The 14430-nt window shown below is 41.7% G+C and overlaps 1 protein-coding gene across 1 annotated transcript in view; it reads left to right on the top strand.

Annotated features, from left to right (window-relative positions):
• LOC138210390 (sodium- and chloride-dependent taurine transporter-like) overlaps nucleotides 1-14430 on the top strand; it is a 33051-nt gene that overhangs the window by 12198 nt on the left and 6423 nt on the right. The window contains exons 4-14 of the mRNA XM_069169519.1: nucleotides 2716-2804; nucleotides 3496-3641; nucleotides 3800-3932; nucleotides 5388-5522; nucleotides 5969-6072; nucleotides 6215-6339; nucleotides 9473-9585; nucleotides 10717-10854; nucleotides 13025-13127; nucleotides 13839-13939; nucleotides 14085-14255. Of these exons, the coding sequence (XP_069025620.1) occupies nucleotides 2716-2804; nucleotides 3496-3641; nucleotides 3800-3932; nucleotides 5388-5522; nucleotides 5969-6072; nucleotides 6215-6339; nucleotides 9473-9585; nucleotides 10717-10854; nucleotides 13025-13127; nucleotides 13839-13939; nucleotides 14085-14255 (1358 nt within the window). The remainder of the gene's footprint in view (nucleotides 1-2715; nucleotides 2805-3495; nucleotides 3642-3799; nucleotides 3933-5387; nucleotides 5523-5968; nucleotides 6073-6214; nucleotides 6340-9472; nucleotides 9586-10716; nucleotides 10855-13024; nucleotides 13128-13838; nucleotides 13940-14084; nucleotides 14256-14430) is intronic.

Raw genomic sequence — 14430 nt, 5'->3', positions numbered from 1 at the left:
CTTCCAGATGTCTTCATTTATTCAAATGACTGAGAAAAAAATAAAATAAAAGTTTTTCACGTCGCGCTCATTGAAAACAAACCGAGTCAATCAGATCTGCGTAGGCGGCTGGTGCTGTTTTCTTTTTCTGTTTTCTTTTTTTCATGTCGGGGCCGAAATATATTCCAAAGGAGTAAAAAAAAAAAAAAGAGAGAAGTCGAGCGGATTCAGAGCCGACGTCCACAAATTAAAACCCGATCGTGTTCAGACTGAACCGGACCCGGGCCGGAGGACGCTGAAGGTCAGCCATTTAGCGATTGGTTCGCGACACGATGTCAGACTGCACAATGAGGAGGAAACAAACAATTGGAAAATAAGCTTGAAAAAGCTGCGTTTTTTTTTTTTTTTTTTGTTTAAACCCGGTAGTATCGCCGGGTTTCAGATCAGATCGAGTCAGACCCGAGGGCAAGTCTGAAGACTTTTTATCACAGGTCATGTCGAAAAGGGCAACACGGTACTTCGTTATTTTCACAGGGTCGTGATTGGTCAATATAAAACCTTTTTAATTGAAAAAAAAAAAAAGCCGATAATAAATATTCTAGCTCTTCAATTCTCTGACAGTCACAGCGGACATGTTGTTTGGGACGGAGACATCATTAATGGTATTTAGTCCCTCTGGTGCTTTTTTTTTTTTCTGGTCTCTTTTTATTTTCCACATGAAGGGAATAAACACAATATATGTTCAATTTTTTATTTTATTTTTTAGTGTGTAAAGGGATCGATCGTGAATGTAAACAAACATAGCGAGGTCAGCTGAGGTCAGCAGACGATGACATCGAGGAGGAGGTGGAGGAGGTGGAGGAGGCGGAGGAGATGGAGGAGGAGGAGGAGGACGCATCTGTTTGTTTGATCAGCAGCGTACCATGTGATCCGAGCAAATGTGTTTGTGTTTAGAGATGCGGACGCTCGGCAGCTGCTAATTAGCCGAGTGATTAAAAGGACATGATGCGATGGTGAAATAGTTCTCACATTCGCACACGCACACACACACACACACACACACACACACACACACACACACACACACACACACACACACACACACACACACACACACACAGACAGCCAATGATGTTGAAGGACAATGATTTAGATGAGTGGCCTCTGTCGGCTGTGTGTGTGTGTGTGTGTGTGTGTGTGTGTGTGTGTGTGTGTGTGTGTGTGTGTGTGTGTGTGTGTGTGTGTGTACATATGCATACAAAGCTTGTTCTAATATACTTAAGAGGACCGGCGGTGACGACAGTCCGAGCATGAAAACCTAATTCATGTCTTAAATCCGAATTCCTTCAACTGTTCTCATTTGAGAACGTTTTTTTTAAATTTTTTTATTACTTCCTTGACCAGAGAACACACACATTTACACACACACACACACACACACACACACACACACACACACACACACACACACACACACACACACACACACACACACACACACACACGCACACACATAACCTTGATCAAGTGTTTTTGCGACCAGATCCGTGTCAATGTCGGTGTTGACGCAGTGAAACGACGTCCTATACAAATTTAAATGCAGGAAGAACAAAAAAAAACCCTGAAGGTTAAACAAAAACTTTGGACCTTGAGAAGCCTAAATATTCTATATACCGTGTTATTTACGCAAACAAATATGTCCATATACGACGTACATATCTACATCGGATACCACTGTGACAATTTCGGCATGTCAAAAGCAGAACTATCAATTACAGATTCATCCAACAGCGTTTCAACATAACCGCAAAAAGAGAAACAGGAAGTTGCCGCTAACTGAGGATGTGAAGATTGGCTGGTAGAAGGCATTTCTCTTTTACCTTTTAAAAACTCAATTCACTGGATTTTTTTTTTTAATGTTTTAACAATCCTGATGAAGTTACTTTACTCTGTATTCATGGCATCAAATATTTCAAATCATTTTACACCCATTTCCCTCTTCGATATTTGTCTAAATACAGTTCTGTTGGATTAATCAAAGGTGATTCAGGTGATTACAATATGTAATTAATGGTGAAGGTTCAGAGTCGACACACAACTTTTTGTCTTTGTTTTTTACTTCAGCTAACGTGACAGTTGTTTTTACCAGGAACTGACTGCATCCTGTTTTCTGGCCAATCAGAATGCAGCACTTGAGCACATTCCTCTTACACACACAATGCTATTGAGACTAATGTGGTGAAAACTGTGGGGCCCCATAAAAGGAAGCTGAAAATGTCCCTTTCACAAGAGGAACAAATGTCTTGGATCAGAGTTTTGTTTTATGCCCCCCCCTCCCCCCTCCCCGGGCCCAAAAGGTTATTGTTATATAAAATTGTTTAATATCAGTTAACAAAAAGCAAAATGATAAAAAAAAATTCTAGCTGCTGCTGAAAATGAACTGTCACCACAAAGGTCGATCAAACTGCAATATAACCTTGACCTGGGGAGGGCGATATGACTCATTAATAATAATATCATAATATATTAGGGTATTTCTTGGCTAAAAATATTCTTGATTACATAAGAAAAATACTAAGAAAAATTTACGTTGTAATTTTATGCGTCTGTATTAACTGTTCCGCAGATATCCAGTGAAAACTAAAGATGTGAATTTTGTTGTCGTAAAAATGATACCAATATTATTGTGATCGATGTGATATCTCACCCCTCTAACCTTTGACCTCTCTCACCCAGGTATTGGTTACGCCTCCATTGTGATCGTGTCCTTGCTGAATATCTACTACATCGTCATCCTGGCCTGGGGACTCTACTACCTGTTCCAGGTGGGTTTGGGGAAAAAAACAAACGATGACATTGAAAAAAAAAAAATACAAAAAAATTTAATCTGATAGCTCACTTACATTTTATATAATTACAAGATAGTGAGGGACTTTTGTCAGGGCAGGGCGGACTGATTCTTGACACCTCTAAGGACTGTCTTAACTGGGATGTCAGCATTATAGAAACTCAAAAATCCCGCCTTGCAATGTTCGGGATTAGCTAACATGAGGAGCCAATGAAAAAAAAATATCACAATTTCCTACCAGCGCATGAATATAACTTCAGTTCCAAAGCTTAAAAAAAAAAAAAGACCTTTTAAAGGAGCAGTTTCTAGGGTTTAGTGACATCTAGTGGTCAGGTTGCAGATTGCAACAGACTGAACGCCCGAAAGGCCCCGACTGCAGCCAGGGTTTAGTTTAGTCCCCTTCTGGGCCCTGCTTTCCGACGTTGGAGACGAAGAACTCATTTTGAGGGCAACACAAGAGAAAATAAATTCCTACGGTCTCATGATTTCACGCCAATTAAAAGCGTGTTTACGAACACTATGTTCCATTTCTGGCCAACGCATTACCCTCGAAACCCTCCCACGCACCGAACCTTTTTAAATGGAACTGATGTAGATGCGTGGGTGCAAGTTCGTACAGGAAAATAACAGAACATAACTCTTCTTTTTCTTTATTTTCCCAATCGCAGTGTTTCCAGCCAGAGTTGCCCTGGGCCAAATGCAAGCAGCCCTGGAACACCGATCGCTGCATCGAGGACACCTACCGCAAGAACAAATCCCTTTGGGTGGCTGCCAACGCCTCCAACTTCACCTCCCCCGTCACCGAGTTCTGGGAGTAAGTTACATAAAAAAAAAAAAAATGTTTTTTTTTTTTTTTTAAAACAACCCCACACACGTGAAAAATGTAGTCAAGGTACGATGCCTTTGAAAAATAAAACCAATTGTGCAGGTTAGATGGTAGACCGACAGAGCTTGTTTTTGTGTGTGTTGCAGACATAATGTGCTGGGTATCACCAACGGTATCGAGGATATAGGTCCTGTCAAATGGGACTTGGCCCTGTGTTTACTGCTGGTCTGGGTCATCTGCTTCTTCTGCATCTGGAAGGGGGTCAAATCCACTGGAAAGGTAAATACGTTCACATGTCGTCCCATATTCATTGCTACGTCGCCGGTTGCGTTTTTTGGCAACGTTTATTTCAAAAGGGGAAACGAGGTTGCGTACCTCTTGAACTCGCGAAAAAAAATAAAAAAAACGAATACAAGAGCCGACTTGTTCGCGTTTATCGTTACTGTATCACAGCAAAAACAAATCATGACAGAGGTGATGCTCATATGATTTTATTTGCTGTGGTCTGACAAAAAGAACAATGAGGGCAGTGTTCGCACATTCAGGTTTTTTTTTTTTAAATTATTATTTCAAAAGGCCTGGTTGGTGAAAGTGGTGAAATATGTGCTTTGCCTGGTTTTGAGGTCTTAATTCCATATTTATTTGTGGTCAAACGGGCACAATTACCGCTGCTCGGAAAAACGTGCGTAACGCATAAGTGCTGGTGTCGCTAAAGTGATGTAAGTTTGGAGTATTTACTCGCGAAAAATTATCGCTTCCACTCGCCACGTTTACATTACTTTCCTGTAATCTCTCTGATCGCGCCTTATATTGCCTGAAACACGGATCGGGACCTATTTTAACTGCGACAAATCGATGTTGGATAATTCTACACTATCAAGAAATATGCTTCAAATTTTGGGGACTCTGAACTCGTGCAAATGTATACGGTGTTTATACAATCGCTGCAATCTCACCGTGCACATATGAACGCTGCCCTCTTGTGGAACTCACGACGTCCAGAACTCCCCATTTTTCTGGAAGCCTCCAGTTCGCGATTTGTTTGTTGACGGAAAACGTCAGAGGTCGTGGAAGTTCATTTTTCGTCGGGCGTTAAGCTTCTTTGTAACGGCCTCATCTTTTCGCCTCTGTGCCTTTGCATTTCCAGCATTACGTCCCCCGATTTCCGCCGTTGTTTACCTTTTTGTATACTCTGGGTAAACATTTGCGGGGGAACATAACACACCATGTTAAATTACTGCTTACAGCAGCACCAACAACAACAACAACTCACCTCAAGAACCAGAGGCGATCAATCCCAGACTGCTCTTTTTATAGCCTCAACACTCTCCTATTGATCGGTCTGCCCTGATTTATGCTTTCGGGTTGTTCCAAGCTGTAACTCTGGTAATAAAGTCACTCCTAAAAGGCCAAGTGTGGTCACAGCTTTCCACATAACGGATAGTAATACGCCGCTATCGGTTTAAAGGGACAGCCTGTGGTCTGTTGTTTGTTTCGTTCCAAAAATAACTCCCAGCGTTCACACATTTGTCAAACATGTTTGCCGTAATGACACCGAAGATATTTGGTAGTTGGCCAAATAACAAATGAATGTGGCCGTTTTGAAGACGAGCGGGAACTAACAGCGAATAATTATATGTTCCTTGTGGAATAATTCAAATTTTGGTTTCCAAAATGTGTGACCTTGCCTTTCTGTGTCGGCGCCCCCCCCCCCCCCCCCCCCCCCCCCTACAGGTGGTCTACATCACGGCCACGTTCCCGTTCATCATGCTCATCGTGCTGTTGATTCGTGGCGTGACTCTGCCAGGTGCTTCTGAGGGCATCAAGTTCTACCTGTATCCCAACCTCACTCGCCTGAAGGACCCAGAGGTAGGTGACACCCTGCGCTGCACGAGCAAAAACAACAACCTTCGCAGAGCTCCTCATGTAGCCTTTTTTTTTTTATTTTTTATTTTTTTTTTAGCCGTACAGTCGAGTATGCGATACGTCATTTGAAACCGACCGAAAACAAACGCGACGCGGTATTTTTATTTTTTATTTGTAACTGAACAATGGAAGGATTAGTGGTTGAAAAACTGGCACAGAAAGCTATTTAAATGTCAAATAAGACAGAAAAGCGAGGCGTCTCCGGTAAGTTTTTAAGAAGGGATTTTGAAGATTAGCCGTCACGTGAACACGGTGCAGCTACCCAGTTTCTGCCTCCCCATCGCTTTGCATTATGCAAAATCATGTACATCCCCTCATCAGCAGGCCTCAGCCTTTCTGTCCCCCTCCCCCCTTCCCCTCCCCCCTCCCCCCCTCCTCTACTTTGGCAGGTGTGGATCGACGCCGGCACCCAGATCTTCTTCTCCTACGCCATCTGTTTGGGCGCCATGACGTCCTTGGGGAGCTACAACAAGTACAAATACAACTGCTACAGGTGAGACCTCAGTTTTCAGTGTGGGGGTGGCTTTAGTGGTAGGAGGGGGGGCGGGGGGCGGAGAGGGGAGGGGGGGCGGGGGGGTTAAGGGATCCTTGTGTGTTCATTAACAAATCCTCCTCATGACATATGTGTGACATAGGGACTGTTTGCTGCTGGGAGCCCTCAACAGTGGTACCAGTTTTGTGTCTGGCTTCGCAATATTTTCCGTCCTGGGCTTCATGGCACAAGAGCAAGGGGTGGACATTGCTGATGTGGCAGAGTCAGGTACGAGGGGTTCTGTAAAGGCGGCAGTGATGGTGGGCGCTGCTTCCTTGGTTAACCAATTAAAACAACAAAAGTAAATTATGAAGGAAAAAAAAAAAAAAAAAAAACAGCAACGAAACCCAAAAAGAGAATTTAGCCCTACACCTTAAATTTTTCGAACTGAGTTGTGATTTTGAATTGAATGGATTCCCCATGAACAATGACAAATGACGGCATCGGAATATGGAAGCTTCCGCAATCAAACACTCCTTGACAAAAGCAGAATGTGAGGAACTGTTGACATATTTAGGTCGGTTTGTTGGCGCTTTTATTCAAATTAAGCAAGTTGGGGCCAAGGGAGAGACACCGGGACATCGATTGTGCTTTTTTTTTTCTTTTTTTTTTTTTACAGACACACCTTGAAAATTTTTAGTACTGTACAGTGTTTATTGTGGCTTAAAAAGGCTGTCAGTTTTTTTTTTGGTTCTGAGATGTTCCTTTTCTATACAGGACAAACTGACGTCACCATTGTTGTGGCTCCTGAACTTTTGATTGAAACATTGGCATTTGGTAGTTAGCAGCTGTTTCTAGTTTGTTTTGTCTTTTTTTGTATACATTTTTTTTTAATTCTAGCATTCAGAACTAGCAACTCTATCTGTTTTGTCCCATCTGTCCACAGGGGTTCACAGCCATCAGATTTAGTCATTTAATAAACCCCAAAATGTTTTGGTTTTTTTAAAAACCAAAGAAAGAAAAGTTGGTTCCTCAGTTTTGAAAGTTTCGTCTTTTTTTCTTAGCCAAATGAGATTGAGGTCGTTTGGAAAAAAGCTTTAATGCAGCCATAAGTGCCAAAATATTTTCCATGGACTTACAGTATATCTCTTGTACTATACAGTATTACTGGAGCCTAATGACAGTACAACTTTGTTTGTTTTTTTTCAAGGTTAGACCAGCTTACTGTGGAAGTCATGCCTGGGTTTTCTAACAGAATCTCACAAGGATTTCATTTATGCTTGTTTTTCATATCCAAAAGCAAACGGTTGATGACTCATCCTGTAAAAAGTACAAGTTGTCCTCAAACCAACGTGTTAACACACAAACAGAATTGAAAGATAATTTTTGGAGAACTAACTTTTCGAGCTAGCTTGGAAAGATTCTCCCTCTTTTATTTTATTTTTTATTTTTGTGATTATACTCTCCAGGCTCCAGACAGAAGGCATTTTGTTTGACCTCCAAATGAGACACAAACTTGAAAAACTTCAGATTTAAACAAACATATTGTCAGCATCGGGTGCTTTTTGTGAAACCCAGGCTTCATGGAATACTCCAAAGATCAACCAGGTTGGCACAGTGTGTTACCTTGAAAAGCTTCCCCGTGCTGCCAGCCCAGTCGATACAAATATTGCACAGTTCTGCAGCGCCGACTTCACGGTGAGGTTTGGCAGAATTGTCCAATGTCGGTGTTGTTTGGCGAGTGGGCTGATGCTTGGTAACTGGAATGGAAGAGTAGGTAGACCAGAGCCCGGCGGATTTGCAAACCGAGGCACATCAAACCCTTGATACCAGCGAAGAGGTAGATTCCCCCCCCCCCCCCCCCCCCCCAACCTTTTAGAAAAGTGTTGTGAGTCTATCAACAAGGCAGGTCGTGTAGACATTTATTCCAAACTTTTAGCTTGGTAAACAAGCCCAACCAGGCAAGCGGGGTTATGGAAATGTCAGGAGCGCATCACCAAGTACGTCTGCTTTAACTGCGACTGCTTGAGCCGGATGTCCTCGACAGATGAGCGCATTTTATGCTGATTATTTAAACAGAGGGACTATAGTGTGTTTTCAAAAGTGCAAGATAAGCACACGCACATGCTACGGCATCTAAAAAAAAAAATGTGCTTGGACTTGAATTTAAAATGTAGATTTTTTTTTTGTTTGTAATTTTTTTCGTATTTTGCACGGTCCAGTAATGACGTGATTTTCATAACGTTCTGCTAGCATTTTCCCTCTCGAGACTGGAAGTCGTAACTTTTTTTTTTTGTCCTTTTTTTGGAGTCAACGCGGTGTTTGGTTGGATGCCTTGTCATAATTTGCCACAAAAAAAAAAAAAATGGAACACATTGACATATCTTGCTACCAGCTGCAATGCTGTTTTGCTGTTATGGCTGCTTCCTTGTTCCTTGACTTCTGTTTTACAGTTCCCAATGTAACATCAACGTTAAATTAGACCTCATTAAAAAAAAACAAAAGAAAACAAACCAAATTTAAGCCTTTGCGTTCATTTGACCACTCAGTTTGCATCTGCTGCTGTTTTGCAACGGTCATTTTGCATTCCTCATTTGAAAAGGGTTCAGACCCTTGTCAAGTCGGGGATGCAAAATGGCTCGAGTGACGTAGGTGTTGACGCACTGAAATTACTTGAGAAACAAAAGATGTGCTTGGTTTACCTTTTAGTAGCAGTAGAAAAGTGAATCAAGCACACCTTAAGCAGGTTAAAACTTTTCATATAATTGCTACAGTATTTACGGTGGTCTTTTATTTTTTGGTAACTGAACTTCACACAACACATTTACACGCATTACGTACTGCACATACATCTATTTACAAAATGTTTTTTTCTTAAATTTCTGTCATGACTTACTTCCACAGAGATGCAGTTACACCATACTCAGAAAAAAAAATGTACATTTTATTATTATACTCTACAAGTTTGTTTTTTATTATCCTTGTTTTCTATTATTGTAATATTCTAAGATGTGTCTTTTTATAAATGTAAATTGTGTTTTGTGGTGGGTGCATACAGTTAGTAATCTGTCATAATGTTTTGTAAGTGAGAGGTAAGTAAAGATATGCATTACATATATTTTCAGTACATGTCTTGTGACAGCAGCTAGCTTTTTATACTGACACATACTACACATAGAACATATGTTCCCAGTGTTATAGCCAGAAATTTGATTATTATTAATTTGATATTTTTATATCTTGTTCTGCGTCTCCGTTGTCTGGGGCTGCTTTTGTTTCGCCCACAGGGATGCAGATCAGATGAGCTTATCATGTGATACTAATGTTTCCCCTCCCCCACCCCACCCCCTCCCACCCCTCTCTCCCTCTGTTTGCTCTCTACCAACCCCCCTCCACCCTCCCTTACCCCACTCCTCTGCAGGTCCAGGCCTGGCGTTCATCGCCTACCCCAAGGCTGTTACCATGATGCCTTTTCCTACAGTCTGGGCGATCCTCTTCTTCGTTATGCTGCTTCTGCTTGGCCTCGACAGTCAGGTAAGCCAGAGCAGGAACTTTTTTCGCACCCGAGGGGGGCGGCGGCGGCGGCGGGGGCGGCGGCGGCTCGAGCTGCAGGCTAGCTACGACCTAAACGAAACGCCGATAACGATCGCGGGTGTTTGAAAACGGCTCGTTTTTCAAGGCGCCCGTAGACAAAAACGCTCGACCGCCCATTTGGCCGACGGTAGAAAGCAGGCGACGCGGGTGCTGCAGCTCATTTTATGTTTTGAAATTATAATCCCGTTTTTTTAGGCAAACTAATTCTTCAAATGTGAATGAAAACAATCGGTTAGAAAAACCAATATGCCGAGATGACATTTGGCGTGTGATTAAAAACATTTCAGAAACTAAACAGAAAAACACACCTGATTTACACCTGTCTGCCGTGACCTTCAAAGTTAGTCCACCTCGTGTCGCCCGGAGCTCTCGCTCTCCGAACACCTCCGATTGTCTTGTCCGATCGTGGGTGCGTCTCGGAGTGTCACAGTATAACTCGGTGTTGACCGAAGAATTCGCGGTGACCAAAACCCGCAAATATCAAAGAAAAAGCCATTAGGTGGCGCGCTCGCGCGACCACGACGCACCTTTTTATTGTTTTCCGATTTTGGACGGTGAGGCTCCGCCCCTTGGAAATGCAAACGCCACTCAAAAACTCTCCAAGGCTCGTTGCTTTATATGCCACAGTCTTCCTGAAGCCTTTTCAAAGGGGTCTCGCGAATTGTCAGTCGTAGCGCGAAAATTTGCACGAAACAAATCTCAAAGTCTCAACTTCACGAGTCTACTTGTAGTCAACAGCGCCGCTGTTTCGAGCGAGAAGCACAGGCATCCTGAAAAATGAGCATGGGAGCTCACAGCCGAAGTGACTGCAGCGACAACTCAGGACTTCAATACCCTAAAAGAAATCTGTGAAGTGAAAACAGTCAAATTTCATCCTGTATTTAACCACGCAGGTGGTCTGTGATGCTTTATTTATTTTTTATTTTTTTTTTACAAAAGGTGAACTAAAAGGATCAGAAGCAGTAGATGTAAAAACAGATGGTTTTTGCGAGGATAAAAAAAAAAAAAAAAAAAAGCAGCAGGTCGTGTTGTCATCTGTGTCTCTTTGTTTGTTTTTTTCTCCCCCGGCAGTTTGTGGAGGTGGAAGGGCAGATCACATCACTGGTGGATCTGTATCCGTCCTTCCTAAGGAAGGGTTACCGCAGAGAGATCTTCATCGCTATCATCTGCTGCATCAGCTACCTGCTTGGACTCACCATGGTTACCAAGGTAACCACACCGTGAAAAAAAAAGAGGGGGGGGGGGGGGCAAAAAAAAAACCTAAAAGGAAAATTGTGGCTGTAAATCGCCACCGGGACACAAATACAAATAGAAAACTAAATGTAAAAATAATGAACTCCTCGTGGTTTTTAGTGCGACAAAAAAAAACAACAACTTCGGAAATGACCGTCTATCACGACATTCCTGGTATTTTTTCCAGTAGAGACATGTCCTGAACTCATTTCAGGCACCCCCCCTCCCCCCCCCGCAGTTCAATTCACCAGGACCAAGCGTGTTCAGACAGCTATTAGTGTCCATCCCTGGAGGGATGACGGGGGACTATTTATGCTGTCAAGTCATGAGAACTTCCCTTCTCCTCCTCCGGTATTAATAGACACAGTAGACTTGATATAGCTCCTCCAAATCTTTTTGCTTCCTCCCTCCTCTCCTAAATCTGTCTTATTTCGAGCTTTTCATCACGTTACCTTTTTTTTTTTTTTCTTTCTTTCTCCTTCTCATCCTCTCGTTTGCTTCCATCTTCCCTTTTTTGGTTTTTGACTTGTCTTTAGTGTTCCTCTCTTTTCTTTCCGCATCACCTCGGTTGTTTTTTGGTTGTTGGTTTTTTTTTTTTGTGGTTTTTTTAAGCTTCTCACCGACTTCTAAATTGAACCGCTGACAGTTTCCTTTCCTGTAAATTATACAAAGACGCATCATTTTGACGTGTACCAAGAGACCCTTTCTCACTGCTGACATTTTGGCCTGTCAACTACTACGAGTGTAATAGACCAGGGCTCTGGTATTGTGCACGTTGGCTCCATTTCCAGTAAAAATGTACCTCTCAGCCATACCAGGGAGCCATTAGTGCCTTTTTTTTTTATGTTACGCTTGAACTTTTCACGATACGACGAGAGGTTTTCATTGAGCCTTGGAAATCTCGACCTTTTTAAGTGAAAGCCTGAGGCCAGTACAGGAAGTGGAGGCTTTTCAAAATTCAGCACTAAAACCCTCAATTGACGCGTAATTCTGCTCGAATCCACACGAGCTGCAAAACATCTGATTGACCGACGGTTTCATAGCAACAACTTCCGTAAGAGACGGACCGCTAATATTTCGCCGTATGTTCCTAACTGTTTCTGTACGAGTTATATAAGAAGAACCTAAAGTCTGGACAAATGGTACTTTAACTGACATCTCAAATAATGTTTTTTAATGGGCCTGAATATTTCACTAAATAGCAGATACATGAGCTCTCAGTGACTTTGCACCTTTAATGGGAAATGCAGGGTACCTGTATGTTCAATACAGTTAGAATGAGTAGTATCTTTTTTTAATTTATTTATTTATTTATTTTTTTTATAATATATTTGCTATGCTGGTCATTTCTGCAACTCTGTCTTTATTTGAACATGGTTGTCGCCACTTCTCTTCACCACAAAGTTCCCTTTTTTTCTTTCTGTTGAACAGAATCTAAATGGATAACAGCCAGTTTCTCTTCACTTGTTATCCTGGTAAAAAAAAAAAAAAAAAAAAAAAAAAAAAAATCCAATTTAAAACAGGATCAAATATGGGAAATTACACAAGGAATCAAATTAGACCTTTTAAATAAAAGCTCTATTCCTGGTCAAAAAAACAAACTCAAATGCCTTCCAATTTTTCCACTGAATCTCACAACCAACCCTCTTTTTTTTTTCTCAGAGGTACATCACCGTCTATCTTCTGTCCTCCTGCTTCCTCTCAAACAACCTCTATTCTCACAAAACATACAGCCGTCTGCCCCCCCCCCCCTCCCTCATCGCCCCCTCTGTTGTTCCCATGACAACATCTTTTTATGGCTGCAGTGGCCTGGTTCAAGTTTAGGATTCCCATGATTGTTTTTTTTTTTTTACATTGGACGCACACATGAGGGACGCACAGAGTGGCCTCGTCACGTGTGGACATGTCAGCTGCTCACTTTTTAAAATATTTATAGATCTGGAATGCTTAAAGACAAGTATAGTTTATAATCTTTTACGAACCACCTTCCTGTTTTAAAACTGCATCCACTTGAAGCCACAAGAACGCAGACTACAGATGTACAGTTCCTGATATTTAAGTGTCTTCAAAGAGGAACTGAAATGTACCCGAGGGATAAAAAAAACAATAACTTTTAAACCTCTGTTTTCTTTTTGTCTTTGTGCAGGGTGGCATGTATGTTTTCCAGCTGTTTGACTACTATGCAGCGAGCGGTGTGTGCCTTCTGTGGGTGGCATTCTTTGAATGTATAGCTGTTGCCTGGGTTTATGGTGAGTACCGATTCATTTGCTGAATTTAAGTATATATATATATATCAATATATATATACTATGTTTTTGGACAATAACAAGTCTACTGCATATGCTGTGATTTCTGTATCTGTAGTCTCTCAGAGTGGATGAATGTAGACTGGTGCGTTTAGGGAGCTTTTGGTAAATTATATTGTCAACCAATAGCTTCCATGCGAGGCGTTTAGGCGAAATCTGTTCATCGTGACTACAGAAAACGACCAACTCTTCCCTCTGAAATGCACGAAAAGCTAAAGATTTGCATCGTAAATTTCATTTTCTTTCTCTTAAAAAAGGGATTTTATGAAATTGGAATTGGAAAAAAGTGTTTGTTTAGGAAACGGTATCGAATTCAAAGTATTGGTACCGGTATTGAACATTTCTGAATGGTACCCATCCCTAGCCCAAAGGTCTATAACCCATTAGGACGCAACGAATGGCAACAATCCCCAGTTGAGCTTGGCCATATCCATTCTGTTCATGCAGGGAATTTGAATCACATAGCAACTCCATTTTTTTCAGTTATCGACAGTTCAGCAAAGTTTAGTTTTGGACAATTTTTCCATCCTTGTAAAAAAAACAAAAAAAAACATGAAATGCGACACATCAAATCCTGCCTTTGCTTATTAGTTGCTGTGAACTAAGTAGCGCAGAAGTATTTTACATATAAGTATTTTGTTGTTGTCTTCCCAGGCGTTGATAATTTCTATGATGCGGTTGAGGACATGATTGGCTACAGACCAAATCCTTGGATGAAATGGAGCTGGACTGTTATCACTCCTTTACTGTGCATGGTAAGGGGCCGTCTTCCATCAGCACGTTACGTCCGTATTACAGCCAACGTGTATATTTTTTGCCAAATGACCAAAAACAAAACAAAAAATGTTCAAAATGGAATTTTGCATGTAAGCGGTTGTCTCCTCATTCTTCCTCTTCCAGAGCTGCTTCATCTTCTCCTTGGTCAAGTACATGCCGTTGACGTACAACAAGGTGTACCGGTATCCTGACTGGGCCATCGGAATAGGTTGGACTCTGGCGTTGGCCTCCATGATCTGCATCCCCATGGTGGTCGTCATCAAGATCATCCGATCTGACGGGCCGCTCATCGAGGTGGGTGGTTCGACCATCAAATTCGGGTTTTTTTTTTTGTTGTTTTTTTTTTGAAGGCCGGGTCACATCAGTGAAGGAATTTATAATCAATGTAGATTAAATGTAGTTGTTTTTTTAAATCCACTTTTTAAGCCAAAACTTTGTAATTCTAACGCTTTCGCTTCCGTTGTCTTTC

This window comes from Embiotoca jacksoni, unplaced genomic scaffold (genome assembly GCF_022577435.1).
Source record: "Embiotoca jacksoni isolate LCO1_2020_lvr unplaced genomic scaffold, fEmbJac1.0.p SCAF_46, whole genome shotgun sequence".
NCBI classification, from domain to species: domain Eukaryota; kingdom Metazoa; phylum Chordata; class Actinopteri; family Embiotocidae; genus Embiotoca; species Embiotoca jacksoni.
This window is presented reverse-complemented; position numbering and strand designations above follow the sequence as displayed.